This window comes from Anolis carolinensis, chromosome 2, assembly GCF_035594765.1.
Source record: "Anolis carolinensis isolate JA03-04 chromosome 2, rAnoCar3.1.pri, whole genome shotgun sequence".
Taxonomy (NCBI): Eukaryota; Metazoa; Chordata; class Lepidosauria; order Squamata; family Dactyloidae; genus Anolis; species Anolis carolinensis.
In genome coordinates, this window is record NC_085842.1 from 197938319 (window position 1) to 197953920 (window position 15602).

The 15602-nt window shown below is 43.3% G+C and overlaps 1 protein-coding gene across 1 annotated transcript in view; it reads right to left on the bottom strand.

Moving 5' to 3' along the window:
* The window catches only part of tubb4a (tubulin beta 4A class IVa), a 32079-nt gene extending 18279 nt beyond the window's left edge, over positions 1–13800 (bottom strand). Inside the window, exon 1 of the mRNA XM_003216748.4 lies at positions 13640–13800. Coding sequence (XP_003216796.1) covers positions 13640–13696 — 57 coding nt within the window. The 5' untranslated portion in view covers positions 13697–13800. The remainder of the gene's footprint in view (positions 1–13639) is intronic.
* Positions 13801–15602: the final 1802 nt, after the last annotated feature.

The window sequence follows — 15602 nt, forward strand, 5'->3', positions numbered from 1 at the left end:
GGGAAGAGTGAGAGTTATGGAACGCACTAGAGGCCATGATTCTACCACCCCTAGGCTAAATGGGCTAAAAATATTATTCATTATTAGGCAGTTTTCCTATAGTGGTATGAGATGTGTTTAAAGACCCATGGGCACTACACACATGGTACAATGTGTTGTCGAAGGCCTTCATGCCTGGAATCACAGGGTTGTTGTGTATGTTTTTGGGCTGTAAGGCCATGCTCCAGAAGTATTCTCTCCTGATGTTTTGCCCACATCTATGGCAGACATCCTCAGAGGTATAACCTCTGAGGATCCCTGCCATAGATGTGTTCTGTCACGCGCTGGGCCTGTAACTATTGTCTTTTCTATACGACATATACTTTATGCCCAGCGGGAAGCCAGGGCACCTAAAGAGAGGTTCTTGAGGATGTCCCTGAAAAGGATGGCCTTTTGAGTCTTTAATGAAATAACAAAGTCTTTATTGATGAACAAATAATAAATCTTCAAGGAGTCAAATAACACTTCAAGGTTTCCTTAATAAACTGTTGGCTTTTCAATCTTGTCCTCAGGGGACGGGCAATTGGCTTGGGATAACTATATTTTCTCTGTAAGAAGAAAATCCCCTTATAACCTCTCCCAGGCTGTCTATCATATGGGCCTAGCTGATGTGGGACCTACTACCGATTCCAAATGCGTCTGGGCATCGAGTAGACCTACCAACCAAGGCTTGCAGATGTTTCAGCTGGGGTTCCGTGAATCTGTGATGCTGTTCTCTCTCCGAGGTTTCTTTGGAAACTTTAGGACTATTTCCCTCAGGAGCTGTGAGGCTGAGAGGCTGTAAGCTCTCAGCCAGAGCTTTTGGGACCTTTTCCCTGGGAATTTTTGTTTCTATTTTCTCGGATATCCTATATCCCCGGATGTTAATGAGATATAAAGCTTTTCTACGGGACAAGCTGGTCTACGTCCTATAGCTTAGCTTCCTTAAGTGAGACTGACTTAAAATGGCTCCTTCCCTCCCAGAGCCCTGAACAAGGGGCGGAACCAAACTTAATGATGATTGACAGGCGGCCTGTCCTATGACTGCAAACATTAGCTGCAAGAAAATAAAGTTGGAGCTTCTGGTACAGCCGTACCAGCACAAGATGTGGGCAAAACGTTAGGAGATAATACTTCTGGAACATGGCTATACAGCCCAAAAAACACACAGCAACACACATGGTACAGTTTAATTATGAAGAGGGAATCACAGGTCAATGTTGGGACACATAGAATTATAGAGTTGGATGAGACCACACTGGCCATCTAGTCCAACCCTCTGCCATGCAGGAAAAGCACAATCAAGGTAGCCCTGATAAATGCTCTGTGTGTAGAAGATTCCTGGAAATTGCAGATTAGGCATGAAGAAAACCCCATATAAACGCTGGGAAGCTGTGGCTAGTTAGTGCTGCCAGAACCAAGCTTGCAGAACTAACTACCTTACTGCATGTGTGCATGTCTGGATTGACGAGCGTAACCAGAATTTCAACACATGTAGCCATTGACAGCATCAGCACTACTCTGCAGATACACCCTTAACACAGCTTGGTGCACATGGTGCTTTTATTCAGAGTAACAAGACACCTTCTCTCATATCGTATTTCAGGCACATGCTTTAGCTGTAAAAAAACACGCCCATATCTTGAAACGAACCTAGAAGTAATCTTACTTTGGAAACTCAGCAAGTTGTCATCACACTTTTATTTGAACCTAAAGATCAAGTCACTGTCTGGTACAGAATTCCAGGCGTCCATTCATTCTGTCCTAAAAGCCACTAGGATCTCCAGGCCAGTCATGGGCCAAAGGAAAATACTCCAAGGAAGCTATTCAGAACAAGGTCAAACAAATGTATTTCTTTCTACAGCTTAGATTATTGTTTTCTTTTTGAAGCTTCACCAGAACCTTCCATTAGCATGACTGAATATTGATTGAAACTTTGGAATATGACTTTGGAGAGCAAGATTTGATTACCTGCTGGCAGTATTACAAAAAACATGTATGGAGGAAAGCCAGCTCTGTTAATCATCCATGTTACTGGAAGATTCCATGATGATTTTTTCTGATGAAGCAGGTCTTGACCCAATAGATATTAAGGGAAAGGAACACAGTGCAAGCCATTCTCTGAGTCAAAGCAGCTTCCTTCCTTCAGTTCTTAAATGGTTCATTTGATCACAGAGAGCTGGGTTTAACTCAAAGCATTTTATTATCGGTCTGGCATTCCCAAGGCTCTTATACAAAATCCCAGAATACTTGTAAAGTATCTACACAAACACAATATGGTTTATGTACAAAGAAAATATGTCCAAATAGCATATAGTATTATTAAAGTTCCCTGTACAAAGCTCAATTTGGCAGCACCAGACAAAATGAAAAGGAGCAACAGCTCTAACACAAAAGTTATCCAAGTCTGATATTGATTCCAATGTATATAGGCTTCAGGGATACATAGTCAATGAAAATATCTTCCAAACAAAGTAAACAGATGGTTGGTCATGTTGCTGTATACCGGAATGAAGAAAATAATGATGGATAACTTTTGTGTTAAGAGCTGTTGCTCCTTTTCATTTTGTCTGTTACTGCCAAATTGAGCTTTGTACGGGGAACTTTAATAATACTACATGCTATTTGGACATATTTTCTTTGTACATAGACCATCTTGTGTTTGTGTAGATTTCCAAGGCTCTTCCCACAAGTGGTTTAGATTGGATTTGGAAAATAAACATTGAAGAACATTTTATAATATTTTGGCATATTTGAAAAGGAAGCTATGTTGTCCTCCTGGCACCTTGCAACAGACACATACTGCAGCACTATTTCCCCCTTGAGATGATATTGCATTAGGATTCCTCAATTCATCCTGCCTGGCAGCTGACTAGACTTCAGGGTGGCAAAATCTTAAGAGGAATGACCACTGCCTAGAAAGCATACACTGTATGTGGGTCCTAGTTGAGGGGAAGGCGGGATGACTGATTAATAATAGCAATGAGCCAACCTGCAATTCCAGAGAGGAAGGCTATCAATTGATCTATATCCGAGTAAGAGGACACTTCAATTTCGTTGAAAGACTGGAATACGCCTCCAATTTTAATTCAAAAGATGACAGCTCTGTTGCCTAGATGTTCAGACATTTGATCCAAAGACTGTAACACAGATCTAGGTGCAATATGAGAACAGAAAGACTGAGATGATTGTGGATAGATAAGACGTAAGATGATGCACAGGTGCCCTTTGGCCCTCAAATGGTAGATGCCACACTATATACCCAATAAAGGACACAGCAGACCAGGGGCCAGGCAGAAAGGGCAGGTTCAAGGCTGGGCAAGAATCAATATCCAGAACTATTTATCCGCAAGCAAGACATTTCATCAGCTCTAGTGGCTGAAGACAGACTTATTCCATAGCAAAGTGGACAACTGAAATTCTGGAGCGACAGAGACAATACATTGAGGGCTAATATTAAGGAAAGTAAGAAGGGTATGATATTCCTGTAAAAATACAGGTATTCCCAGAGTTACAAAAATCCAACTTGCAAATGACTCATAGTTAAGAATAGGAACAGGAAGTGAGAGAAATCTATTTATTTATTTACTATATTTATATCCCGCCTTTCTCAACCCCTGGGGAGACTCAAGGCGGCTGACAAATGGCACTACATAGTGCCTACAGCGTAAAACATGAAACAATTTCATTAAAATTAAAATAAGCATATATAAAAACATATTTAAATACAATCTAATGTTAAGACACTCCTTGGATGGTGTCTTAATATTGGATCTACCCCTCGGAAGGGAAATTAACTCCTGAAAGAGTTATCAGGGGAAAAGGAGTATCCACTGAAGTTTTCTCACTAATGCTTATTTCCATAACAAGCCACATTTTTCAAAATCCAATGATCACAGGGACAGAAAGTGAGGTGAAATCTTCTGAACAAAGGCACAGACAGCAAAACAAACACTACGCTATCCAAAGCTTATATATGTATGTATCTATGTCTATCTGTCTATCTATCTATATGGCTGGGGTCACACTTAAAAATGAACCTGTTCTGACTTACAGATAAATTCAACTTAAGAACAAACCCACAAAACCTATGTTATTTATAACCTGAGAAGTTCCTGTATAACTTTGGAACTTCCTGTAAATAAATATATAAAATATAGGAGCCAATTGGATTTGTAGTTGAATGCTTTGAGACTAATACTGAGAAGTGGGGCCCTCTATCAATCTTTCCCTACTGATGCCCTCCAGATGTGTTGGCCAGAAAAGCTAAAAGATTATCACAATCTTAAAACATTTGACAGGCCATCATGTTGGCAAAGAGTGGCATGTATATCTCTAATTAGTAAAAGGTAAAGGTTTTCCCTGATGTTAAGTCCAGTCATGAACGACTCTGGGGGTTGGTGCTCATCTCCACTTCTAGGCCGAAGAGACGGCGTTGTCCATAGACAGCTCCAAGGTCATGTGGCCGGCATGACTGCATGGAGCACGGTTACCTTCCTGCCGGAGTGGTACCTATTGATCTACTCACATTTGAATGTTTTCAAACTGCTAGTTTGGCAGGAGCTGGGGCTAACAGCAGGCGCTCCGCTCCCAGGATTTGGACCTGGGACCTTTTGGTTCAGCAGCTCAGCGCTTTAACACCCTGTGCCACCAGGGGCCCCTATCTCTGATTAGGCTCCACTTATTTTTCTAACCACACTCCTCACTAGATTTCTTGCCACCAATGCAGAAAGATCAATTGCTTTCATGTTAGTTAAGAATCCAACACACATCTAACCTCTACCTATCTACTCTGCCATAATCCCTACAACTGGGAACAGAAACATTTGCATGAGTCATTGGTCTACTGCAGAGCTAAATCTAGATGTTTTCGTATCAGTATAGAGGTGGAGCTTTTCAATGGGATCAGCCACATCTGATGCTCAAACAGTCTGATGTAGTGGACTGGTACCTTCCCCCACGTAGAGATAAAGTTGTCCTATTACTAGCTAATATACATCATAAAACAATGGTAACAAATCAAATATGATCATTCCAGATGCACGAGAAATGGACAAATGCAGACTATTTACAACATCACATTAAACATTATGTTCATGCTTATATGTTTTTCCACAGTGACAGATAAGTATATTCAATTGCTGAGTTCAATACTTTAAATTTCAATATTGTCCCACGCAGATAAAAGTCTTAGGAATGCATGGTCAATAAAATAAAATAAAACAACTGGTAATTCCTTCTGTAAATAGTGGTTCACACTTTAAATACATTCAGCATAGTTCCATATAAATGAGTGTCTCGGAGATGCGTATAAAGGAATGTAAAACATCAAGGAGTGAAAAACAACAAGGGTATTTTGTGATCCTTGTTTCTGGATAAATATCCCTTCTTCAGGTTGCTTCTGAGGGTTCTTTCATGTGTTCGTAGTAGAATCTCCTGGAGCTTTTGTAGACTATATTTAAAAAGACAACATAATAGATTTGCTGTTGCCAGCACCCAGTACCCAGAACCACTATTTACAGAAGGAATTATCAGTTGTTTTATTTTATTTTATTGACCATGCATTCCTAAGACTTTTATCCGCGTGGGGCAATATTGAAATTTAAAGTATTGAACTCAGCAATTGAATATACTTATCTGTCACTGTGGAAAAACATATAAACATGAACATAATGTTTAATGTGATGTTGTAAATAGTCTGCATTTGTCCATTTCTCATGCATCTGGAATGATCCTATTTGATTTGTTACCATTGTTCTATGATGTATATTAGCTAGTAATAGGACAACTTTATTTCTACGTGTATTCATAGATTTCTGTGTACTTTTAGTAGTACCTTCCCCCACATGGCAGTGACTGGTATCATATTGTTATTAATGTGTTTACACAACTTTCCAGAAAATTGCCACAGATGGCCAGCAGCTCATGAACCAGAACCAGTCTGCAGGCTATCACTTTGAGTAGCACTGCCCCAATGAAAATTAAGTGGGGCCTTATGAGAATGGATTCTCTTTGTGAGGCTGGACACTCCCTCCCCACATCACAAGTGCCATGCAGTTCCAGCATCAGCTGGAGCCAGTGCACAGGGCTGGGTGACCCATCCCTCCCCACATGTCTTGTGTAAGCCTGCTATAGTGTTACCCACAGGAATATCAACTACTCTTGCACAGTGTTAACTTTCAATGACTGCTGTATTAGTTGTAGTATAAAAAGGAAAGAGAGCAGAGGAAGAAGAAATGTAGCAATACCTGTAAGATTATGGGCCTTTCCACATAACTCAGAATATCAAGGTAGATCTACAATATCTGCTTTGAACTGGATTATCTGAGCCCACACTGCCATATAATTCAGTTCAATGTGGATTTTATACAGCTATCTGATTTATTTTAGAATAGATTTTGTGGATTTTAATCTGTGTCAGAGGTGGACTGAAATTAATGAAAGAACCTCATTTATTGTCTTGAAAATGTTGCTAACTCTGCCCCCTTCCACACAGCTGCATAACATTCACACTGAACTGGATTATATGACAGTTTGGACTCAGATAATCCAGTTCAAAGCAGATATTATGGGTTATTTGCCTGGATATTCTGGGTTATATGGCTGTGTGGAAGGGCCCTCTTACTTCCGCGTTTTCGTACAATTTGAGCGATTCACAAGAGAATAAAAAGGTAAATGTTTCCCTTGACGTTAAGTCCAGTCAGCTCCTGCCAACCTAGCAGTTCAAAAACATGCCAACATGAGTAGATCAATAGGTACTGCTCCGGCAGGAAGATAACGGCGCTCCATGCAGTCATGCCAGCCACATGACCTTGGAGGTGTCTACGGACAACGCCGGCTCTTCAGCTTAGAAATGGAGATGAGCGCCAAGAGAATAAGTGTGCTTTTTATACATGCACTCTTAGTACACTACACTGACGTAACGTCAAGTATTAGTCAGGCACAATGCCTCTTCCCAAAGGTGGGGAAAAAACTTCCTGGCTTAAATACTGGGGCCCCTTCCACACAGCTGAATAAAAACCCACATTTTCTGTTTGGAACTGGAATATATGGCAGTGTGGAGTCAGATAACGCAGTTCAAAGCCGATATTGTGGGATATCTGAGGTTATAGGGTGTGTGGAAGGGCCCTGGCTTCCAGAAATCTATCCCACTACAAGTCTATCCTTATTCTCACCAATCCTGCTCTATCAATACGCTGATCTCAAAGCTTCAAAGAGGTAAGGTGAGACCTTGCCTCCACGTCACGGATAAGGCTGCCCTTCATCTCTCCATCAGATCTGACCCACTTCTTGCATAGTAGGTAGGACACTGATCCCCAGCCATTTTTGAATGCCTCCTGAAAGACTCAGTGACTCTAAAATGGAGTCCTCACGGTCTATGTCTGCAGGAACGGCAGCAGCCTGAGTGGCAGATTCTATTTATACCCAGCGCCTGTGATACTCGAAGTGGGGGTGGACGAGAAGGAGGAGAAGCTGCCGATGGAGGGAGACTTGAAGGGTGGGTGCAGCCATCCTTGCATTATTTAGCCTCTTCTTTTACTTACACACACACACACCCCTCAGGGAAAGCAGCTAGGCCAGTAAGGCAAACACTGCATGCAGTCACAAATCTTGCAGGAGAACAGGTTACTACTAGGAGTCTGATACATAGGAAGATGGCTGATGAGCTTTTCCTCCGCACTTCCCATCAGCTGTCAGGTCACTCTCCAGGAAGAAGGGATTTGGCTGCTGCAAGGAAGTGGCACTGATCAATCCCAAATCTTCCCCCTTCTTCAGCACTCTCCAGCCATCCTCCTGTCCTTTATAGACTTGAGGTTTTGGAGGACAGGTGCATTTCTTTTTTAAAAAACTGTACATGAAAATGACCCAATTCCAATGACTGAGTATTCCTTGTCTTCTCAACTCACCCCCTTCAAAAACAGTAACTGGTGACTAGTTATTGAGGCAATCCCCGTTCATCTTCTCAAAATAATTCCATTTGACCAGTCTCAATCGCGGGCAGATGGGTTGACGAGACTGGGTATGGGAGAGAGAGGTTTCTTGCAATATTAATGCACATGCGCATTTAAACCCTTGCCAAGAGTGCAGTGGCTCTCTTTGTTCTGCAGAAGCTGAACGGCTGAGCAGAGATCCAGGCATAAGTCATTTCCATGAAAGGGGTGAGGCTACTCTTGGCTCTGTGCAAAACCAAGCCACAAGGGTTGTGTCCCAGCACACAGGGGGGCGAGGGCATTTGATTATAGCAATGTATCAGAAAGCCCATGGAGCGACTGGAAAAAGCTGCCCTAAATCTCAAGGTCAGGATGATTCCTCAATCCCCAAGGAGGCATATCAGGTCTGCAGGGGCGTTTGCATCCTTCACAGCATGCTGAGCAGATAAGTCTTTTTAAGCTGTCCATGAGCTGTTTTCCCCCTTAATTAATGCCTTCAGAGCCTCACTAGGTTTATCCACAAAGTCAGACAGATGTTTTGAACAAGACCGCAAAACAGGCACATTGGAGAGGAAGCAAATTGCAGTTTTATGCTGGGAAACCGCCACAAAATCCTAGGAGGGCATTGCAGCAAGGCAACTGCAAAGCCAGTCTGATCCGCCAAAAATCCTAGGCACCGTAGTGGCTGCGTTGGGCTAGAAAGACCTCCAGAAGCAGAGGTCCAACTGGTTTATTCAAGCCCTTCCACATATAATCCAGAATATCAAAGTTAAAAAAAATCACACAATATCTATGATCTGCTTTGAACTGGGATATCTGATGGCCTTTCCACACAGCCCTATATCCCAGAATATCAAGGCAGAAAATCCCAAATTATCTGAGTGTGGACTCAGATAACCCAGTTTAAAGTAGATATTGTAGGATTTTCTGCCTTGATATTCTGGGACATACAGCTGTGTGGAAGGGCCCACACTGCCATATATTCCAGTTCAAACAGATAATGTGGGATTTTATACAGCTGTGTGGAAGGAGCCTCCTTCTCCTTGCTTCTTCATTGAAGGTTACATTTTAGCTTTAGCAGCTTTGGGTTATTCATAGACAGAGATCTCAGGCAGGCTCTCTGAGGGAGGGATCAACTACAGGGAAAGTGAACTGGGTTGGCAGCGGGTGACTCACCCCTAGCCTCTCCCTGAAGTGATAAACTGGTGTCTGGCCTCTGTAACTTCAGGCAGCAGGTGGGGGCTCACACAAGGCAAGGCATAAGGCCAGGTTTGGGGGGTTGGGAAGAGGCAACCAGGAATAAAAGCTCTGGGCTGGAGGCATTCCCTTTGATTTTGCTCTTTTGCATGGAGAAAAAGCTCTCCTGTGGGTGTTGTGTAGTTTCCGGGCTGTATGGAGGTGTTCTAGCAGCATTTACTCCTGGAGCCCCCACTGGCGCAGTGGATTAAACCCGTGTGTCAGTAGGAATGATAACTTGAAGGTTGGGTTGCTGAAGTGAAGATTGCAACCCGGGGAAAGCGTGGATTTGCTCCCTCTATCAGCTCCAGTTCCATGTGGGGACATGAGAGAAGCCTCCCACAAAGATGGTAAAAACATCAAACCATCCAGGCGTCCCCTGGGCAATGACAGCCAATTCTCTCACACCAGAAGTGACTTGCAGTTTCTCAAGTTGCTCCCGACATGAAAAGAAAGCATTTTCTCCTGATGTTTCACCTGCATATGTGGCTGGCATCTTCAGGACCTTCTGAAGATGCCAGCCACAGATATAGTGAAATGTCAGGAGAAAATACTGCTAGAACATGGTCATACAGCCTGGAAACCACACAACATACTAGTGATTCTGGCCGTGAAAGCCTTCAACAATATAAAGCTCTTCTATGATGGCATACCCAGCCTTATAGACAGGGACTATTCACCACCCTATTTCATAGCCCAATATTTTGGTACTCCCAGGCAGGTGTTCACCCCCCCCCCCCCCGAAATTTTTCAGGTTATAGAAAAAACTGGTTTACTCATGAATTTTAACTGGTTAACCAAATCCCCATGCTAAGTCTATGAGACATAAAAAATTAAGAGTCCCTCCAGAACTGCAAGCACTATTTCAAGCAAATATTGACAATTTATTCACACACAGGCCTGTGCCGGCGGTGTGTGTGTGTGTGTTAGGGGTTCAACCCCCCCCCCCCCAATTTTTCTGGCTACGGCCTTGCTCCCAGGAACTCCCACCAGCTTTGCAGATTGCGGGAATCGCTCCAAAGATCCATAGGATTCCCTGCTTTACTTCCAGACATAAGAGGTTAGGCCTCAGAATGCCTTAAGCTGACCTAGAACTACAAAGACTAGTCTAGCTCCAGCCTCCTACGTAACCTAACAAGTCAGATGGAAAATATTTGAAATTGGGACTATATAGAGGATCAGAATAAGAGCAGCTCCCAAGCAAAAGCACAAAGTCCCATCAGATCGTGCCACCCACAATCCCAACCCCCGCCAACAGCTGAGCTCTGCATTACTCACAAGGGTGGAGCATTTCTGAAGCCCTGGATGAGAAGGTGTGCCACGTATCTAACTGACTTCCTCTTCCTTGGAGCGCAAAAGGCAACATCTTATTTCCCCACAAGGGCTGGCAGGAGGCCACATTGGAGCTCCGTGGATACAATTTAACAGACAGGAAGCCTCACGGAGTCCTGTTTTTCTAAAGCAGCCCCAAAAGTGTTGTCGAAAGCTTTCATGGCCAGAATCACAGGGTTGTTGTGTGTTTTCTGGGCTGTATGGCCATGTTCCAGAAGCATTCTCTCCTGACATTTTGCCCACATCTATGGCAGGCATCCTCAAAGGTTGTGAGGTATACCCTAAAAGTATGCTGTGGGTCAAAAACAAACACACTGTGCCAACAGAGTCAAAGGCGCAACTAGAAGGGGCACCCAAAGATCCAAAGATTGTTTGGATCTATCAAAAGAGGCGAGGGAGGCGCCCAATCTGGAAAATCAATGTTAGCGGAACTGGCTCAAAGGCATCCAAGAAACCAAGCTGTTGTAACTCAAGGTGACAATTTTAAGTAAACTGGACATAGTCCAGGACACATCTCAAAACAATTACATCCTATGATGGTGAGGAAGAAAAGGTCAAAACATCTGATTCTTTTATATAACTCGTCTTTCTCTGACATCTTTTTCTTGTGCATGAGACAGGAGAACCTCATATCTCTGTGCCTCGGATAAGCACACAGCTATTTTTGCTACACTGACATGCGGCAGGAGTCCACTGCAGGGACAGTTTCCTACAGAACAAATATGCCATGAGGAAGAATTGCATTGCAGCAGTTCACATTCCAGCACAGACAGTTCTCTGCATTAACGGATTCCGCCTCCATAGCTCGACAACATTTCAAAAATCCAAAAGAGCAAATCATGATTTTGCCATTTTATATACGGGACACCATTTTATTTTTCCTTTGTCTATACTACTGGCCAACACACATTTTAGCGCCTCAAATGTTAGACCTGTCTCTGGGTATATTTGACCGGATTTCAAAAATGGGGTAATCCGTTTCCCTCTATTAGCTCTAGTTTCTGCATACACAACATATGCCATCTACATATCTCCTTCCCGATCAAGAAATCATGATAACCATACCTAAGAAACTAGAGCTGATGCAGTGTATCAAATACAATTTTCTGAATCAACGCCCTCAATAACAACTGGAAAAGACCTAAAAACAGAGACACAATTTTTGAAGGGCTGGGCTGTGTATTTATGATGACTGGGGGCCCTTCCCTATATCCCAGAATATCATGGCAGAAAATCCCACATTATCTGAGTGTGGACTCAGATAACTCAGTTCAAAGCAGATATTGTGGGATGTTCTGCTTTGCTATTCTGGGATATAGGACTATGTGGAAGGGCCCTTGAGCTTCTATGGATGTTGGTTTCCCTAGGAAGTCCAGGAACCAAACCCCAGCAGGTGCCAAAGGCCCACTATACTATCATTGTCTTGGGGAAGTATCCAAACAAGGATTTTTTTGGGGGGCGGAGGGGAGAAGATCCTTCAGGGTTTCTAGTCTATGGGCCCTTCCACACAGCCATATAATCCAGAATATCAAGGCAGAAAATCCCACAATATCTGCTTTGAACTGGGTTATCTGAGTCCACGCTGTCACATCATTCAGTTCAAAGCAGATAATGTTGGATTTTATTCAGTTGTGTGGAAGGGGCCTTAATCCCCATTTACTCTGCTATATAAAATCCAGATTATCTGCATTGATGTGGATTATGTGAGTCTACACTGCCATATAATCCAGTTCAAAGCAGATAATATGGGGTTTTATTCAGCTGTGTGTAAGGGGCCTTAGTCCCCATTTACACGGCTATATAAAATCCAGATTATCTGCATTGGATTATGTGAGTCTACACTGCCATATAATTCAGTTCAAAGCAGATGTGGGGTTTCATTCAGCTCTATGGAGTGGACCTAAGAGCCCTTCCACACAGCCATATTTCCCAGAATATCAAGGCAGAAAATCTCACATTATCTGAGTATGGACTCAGATCACCCAGTTCAAAGCTGATATTGGGGGATTTTCTGCCTCGATATTCTGGAATATAGGGCTGTGTGGAAGGGCCCTTAGTCCCCACTTTCACTGCCATTTAAAATCCAGATTATTTATTTATTTGTTTATTTACAGTATTTATATTCCACCCTTCTCACCCCGAAGGGAATTCAGGGCGGGTCACATTATATACATATAGGGCAAACATTCAATGCCCATATACACATAAAACTGAGACAGAGACAGACGCAGAGGCAATTTAACCTTCTCTTGAGGGGATGTTCAATTCTGGCCACAGAGAGGAGCAACTGCTTCATCATCCACTGTGATGGCACTTCCTCATTCAAACGTCGTAAATTAGTTAAATTTGCCTCCCCACATTATAAGTGGTACCTACCTTATTTCCTACTTGAGAGATGCAACTATCTTTCGGGTTGCTAGGTCAGCAACGAGCAAGGGCTATTTTTTTTAAATTGATGGGTGCTCACCCCCCTACAGGCTGGTCTCGAACTCATGACCTCGTGGTCAGAGTGATTTATTGCAGCAGGCTGCTCACCAGCCTGTGCCACAGCCTGGCTTTAAACTGCTTTAAACTGGATTATATGGCAGTGTGGACTCACATAATCCACCTTAAAGCAGATAATCTGGATTTTATATGGCAGTGAAGAAGGGGCCTGTATCACAAATCAGAAAAAAGCATATCAAGTGTGAATGGGAAGTGCCAGATCCATCCATCATCTCTCAAAATGGGTTCAACTGGATTTGAAATGGGGAAAACCAAAGTGATTGACAGCAAACCGCGTGGGCGGGACTAAGAACAGCAGAACCCGAGAAATCGAGTAGGGATGGGAAAGAGGGCTCGAAAGGAAGTTGGGGGTGGAGAGAGAAATGCCACGGGCTGGGATGTCGCCGCGAAGAAAACGCGGGTTGGGAGCCATGTTGGCGCCCGCATTGCAGAGATCCACCCAGCTTCAAGAGCATAGGGTCGATCCTCCGCCAAAGGAGCCGCTTCTGGATCCTGAATGCCCAGATCCCCCTTTTTGTTTGGACTGCAGGTCCCAAATCCCTCCCATCGGCATCCAAAAAGAGGATCTGGGAGATCCCCAAAGGAGCTGGCTCTGCCCGTTCTGTCGTTGCCCTCACCTTGGCTCCGATTTGGTTGCCGCACTGGCCGGCCTGCAAGTGCACGATCTCCCTCATGGTCTCTTTTTCTAGCGTTGGCTGCTTGCTCAGCGTTGTGTTTCTCTTCCTTCGACTGCCGGCGTCCGGCTGCTCTGCACCTTAAATGGAGAGGGAAGGGCCAGCGGGAGGCACTGCGCATGCGCCCCAGTTGCTTGCCAATGCTCAGCCTCTCCCTCTCACTCACTCACTCACTCTTCTTCCTTGCCCAGTGGGCTGGCTATTGCAAGAGCTCTTCTTCAATCCCAAGGCCTTTCTTTCTGCAAACAAAACAGCAGCCTGGGTTGCTGTGAGTTTGCCAGGCTGTATGTCCATGTTCTAGAAGCATTCTCTCCTGACGTTTCGCCTACATCGATGGCCGGCATCCTCAGAGGTTGTGATGTCTGAGGGTTGTTGTATGTCTTTCGGGCTGTGTGGCCATGTTCCAGAAGTATTCTCTCCTGACGTTTCACCCACATCTATGGCAGGCAACCTCAGAAGTTGTGAGGCATGGATAAACTAGGCAAAGAAAGGAAAAAATATATATCTGTGGAGAGTCTAGGGTGTGACAAGAGTCTTTTGTCAGTTGGAAGCTAGCATTAATGTTTCAGTTAATCACCCTAATTAGCATTGGAAAGGTTTATCAGTTGTGAGGCAAGTGGGGTTTATATATCTGTGGAAGGTCCAGGGTTAGAGAAAGAACTCTTGTCTTTTGAGGCAAGTGTGAATGTTGCAATTGATCACCTTGATTAGCATTGCAGTTTTGCAAGTCGCAGTTGGCACGAAATAAAAAAAATAAAAGCATTGAATGGCCTTGCAGATTCAAATCCTGGCTGTTTCCTGCCTGAGGGAAGTATGTAGACAGTTTCAACAGAAAGGAGAAAACCATGAAAATGAACAAAATCTAGTTCCCAATATTAAAAAAACAACTTTAAAATCAGAACAGTAAATAAAGAACAACACTCTGAAAATGGGAATTCCAGACAAGGCCACCTCTCAACAAAGGAAGATATCGAACATTTTTTGATTGACTGCCCATCATATGCTGAACTTCGACACAGATATTTACAGCCATTACTATCTAATTTTAGGTCCCCCAACAGAAATGATCTTCTGACAGTCCTCTTGCAAGGACAAGAAAGATCCACCATAATCAGAGTAAGCCTTTTTATCCTGAAAGCTATCAAGAAAAGAGCACATTTCCTGAAAGAAGAATCAGGAAAATAAGATTTTGACAGCAAACAGAAGGTCAGCTGCCTGTCCTCCCATCCTTTTTGCCTTGTTTTTATTTATGTTGCACTTTGAAATGGTCATATGACTGGTCAAACAAATAAATTATTATTATTATTATCATCATCATTATCATCAAAGGATTCCCTCATGCAGGAAGTAGCCAGGCTTTGAATCTGCAAGGCCATTAAATGCTAAAGCTAAAATGTAACCTCCATGCAGAGGCAAGGAGAAGGAGGCCCCTTCCACACAGCTAAATAAAACCCCACATTATCTGCTTTGAACTGTAATATATGGCCGTGTGGACTCAGATAACCCAGTTCAAAGCAGATATTGTGGGATTTTTTTGCCTTGATATTCTGGGTTATATGGCTGTTTGAAAGGGCCCTAGGACTGGGAGCAATGGGTTCAAATTACAGGAAAGGAGATTCCACCTGAACATTAGGAAGAACCTCCTGACCATACAGGGTTTTTTAACAGTGGAACTCTCTGCCTCGGAATGTGGTGGAAGCTCCTTCCTTGGAAACTTTTAAATAGAGGCTGGATGGCCAACTATCAGGATACTTTGATTGTGCTTTCCTGCATGGCAGTGGGTTGGACTAGATGGCCCATGTGGTCTCTTCCAACTCTATTATTCTATGATTCTGTGTAGATGCACCCTTGAGAAGAGTGGATGGTAGCTCATAGGTCAGTGTGAAATGCTGGCCCAAGACATTTG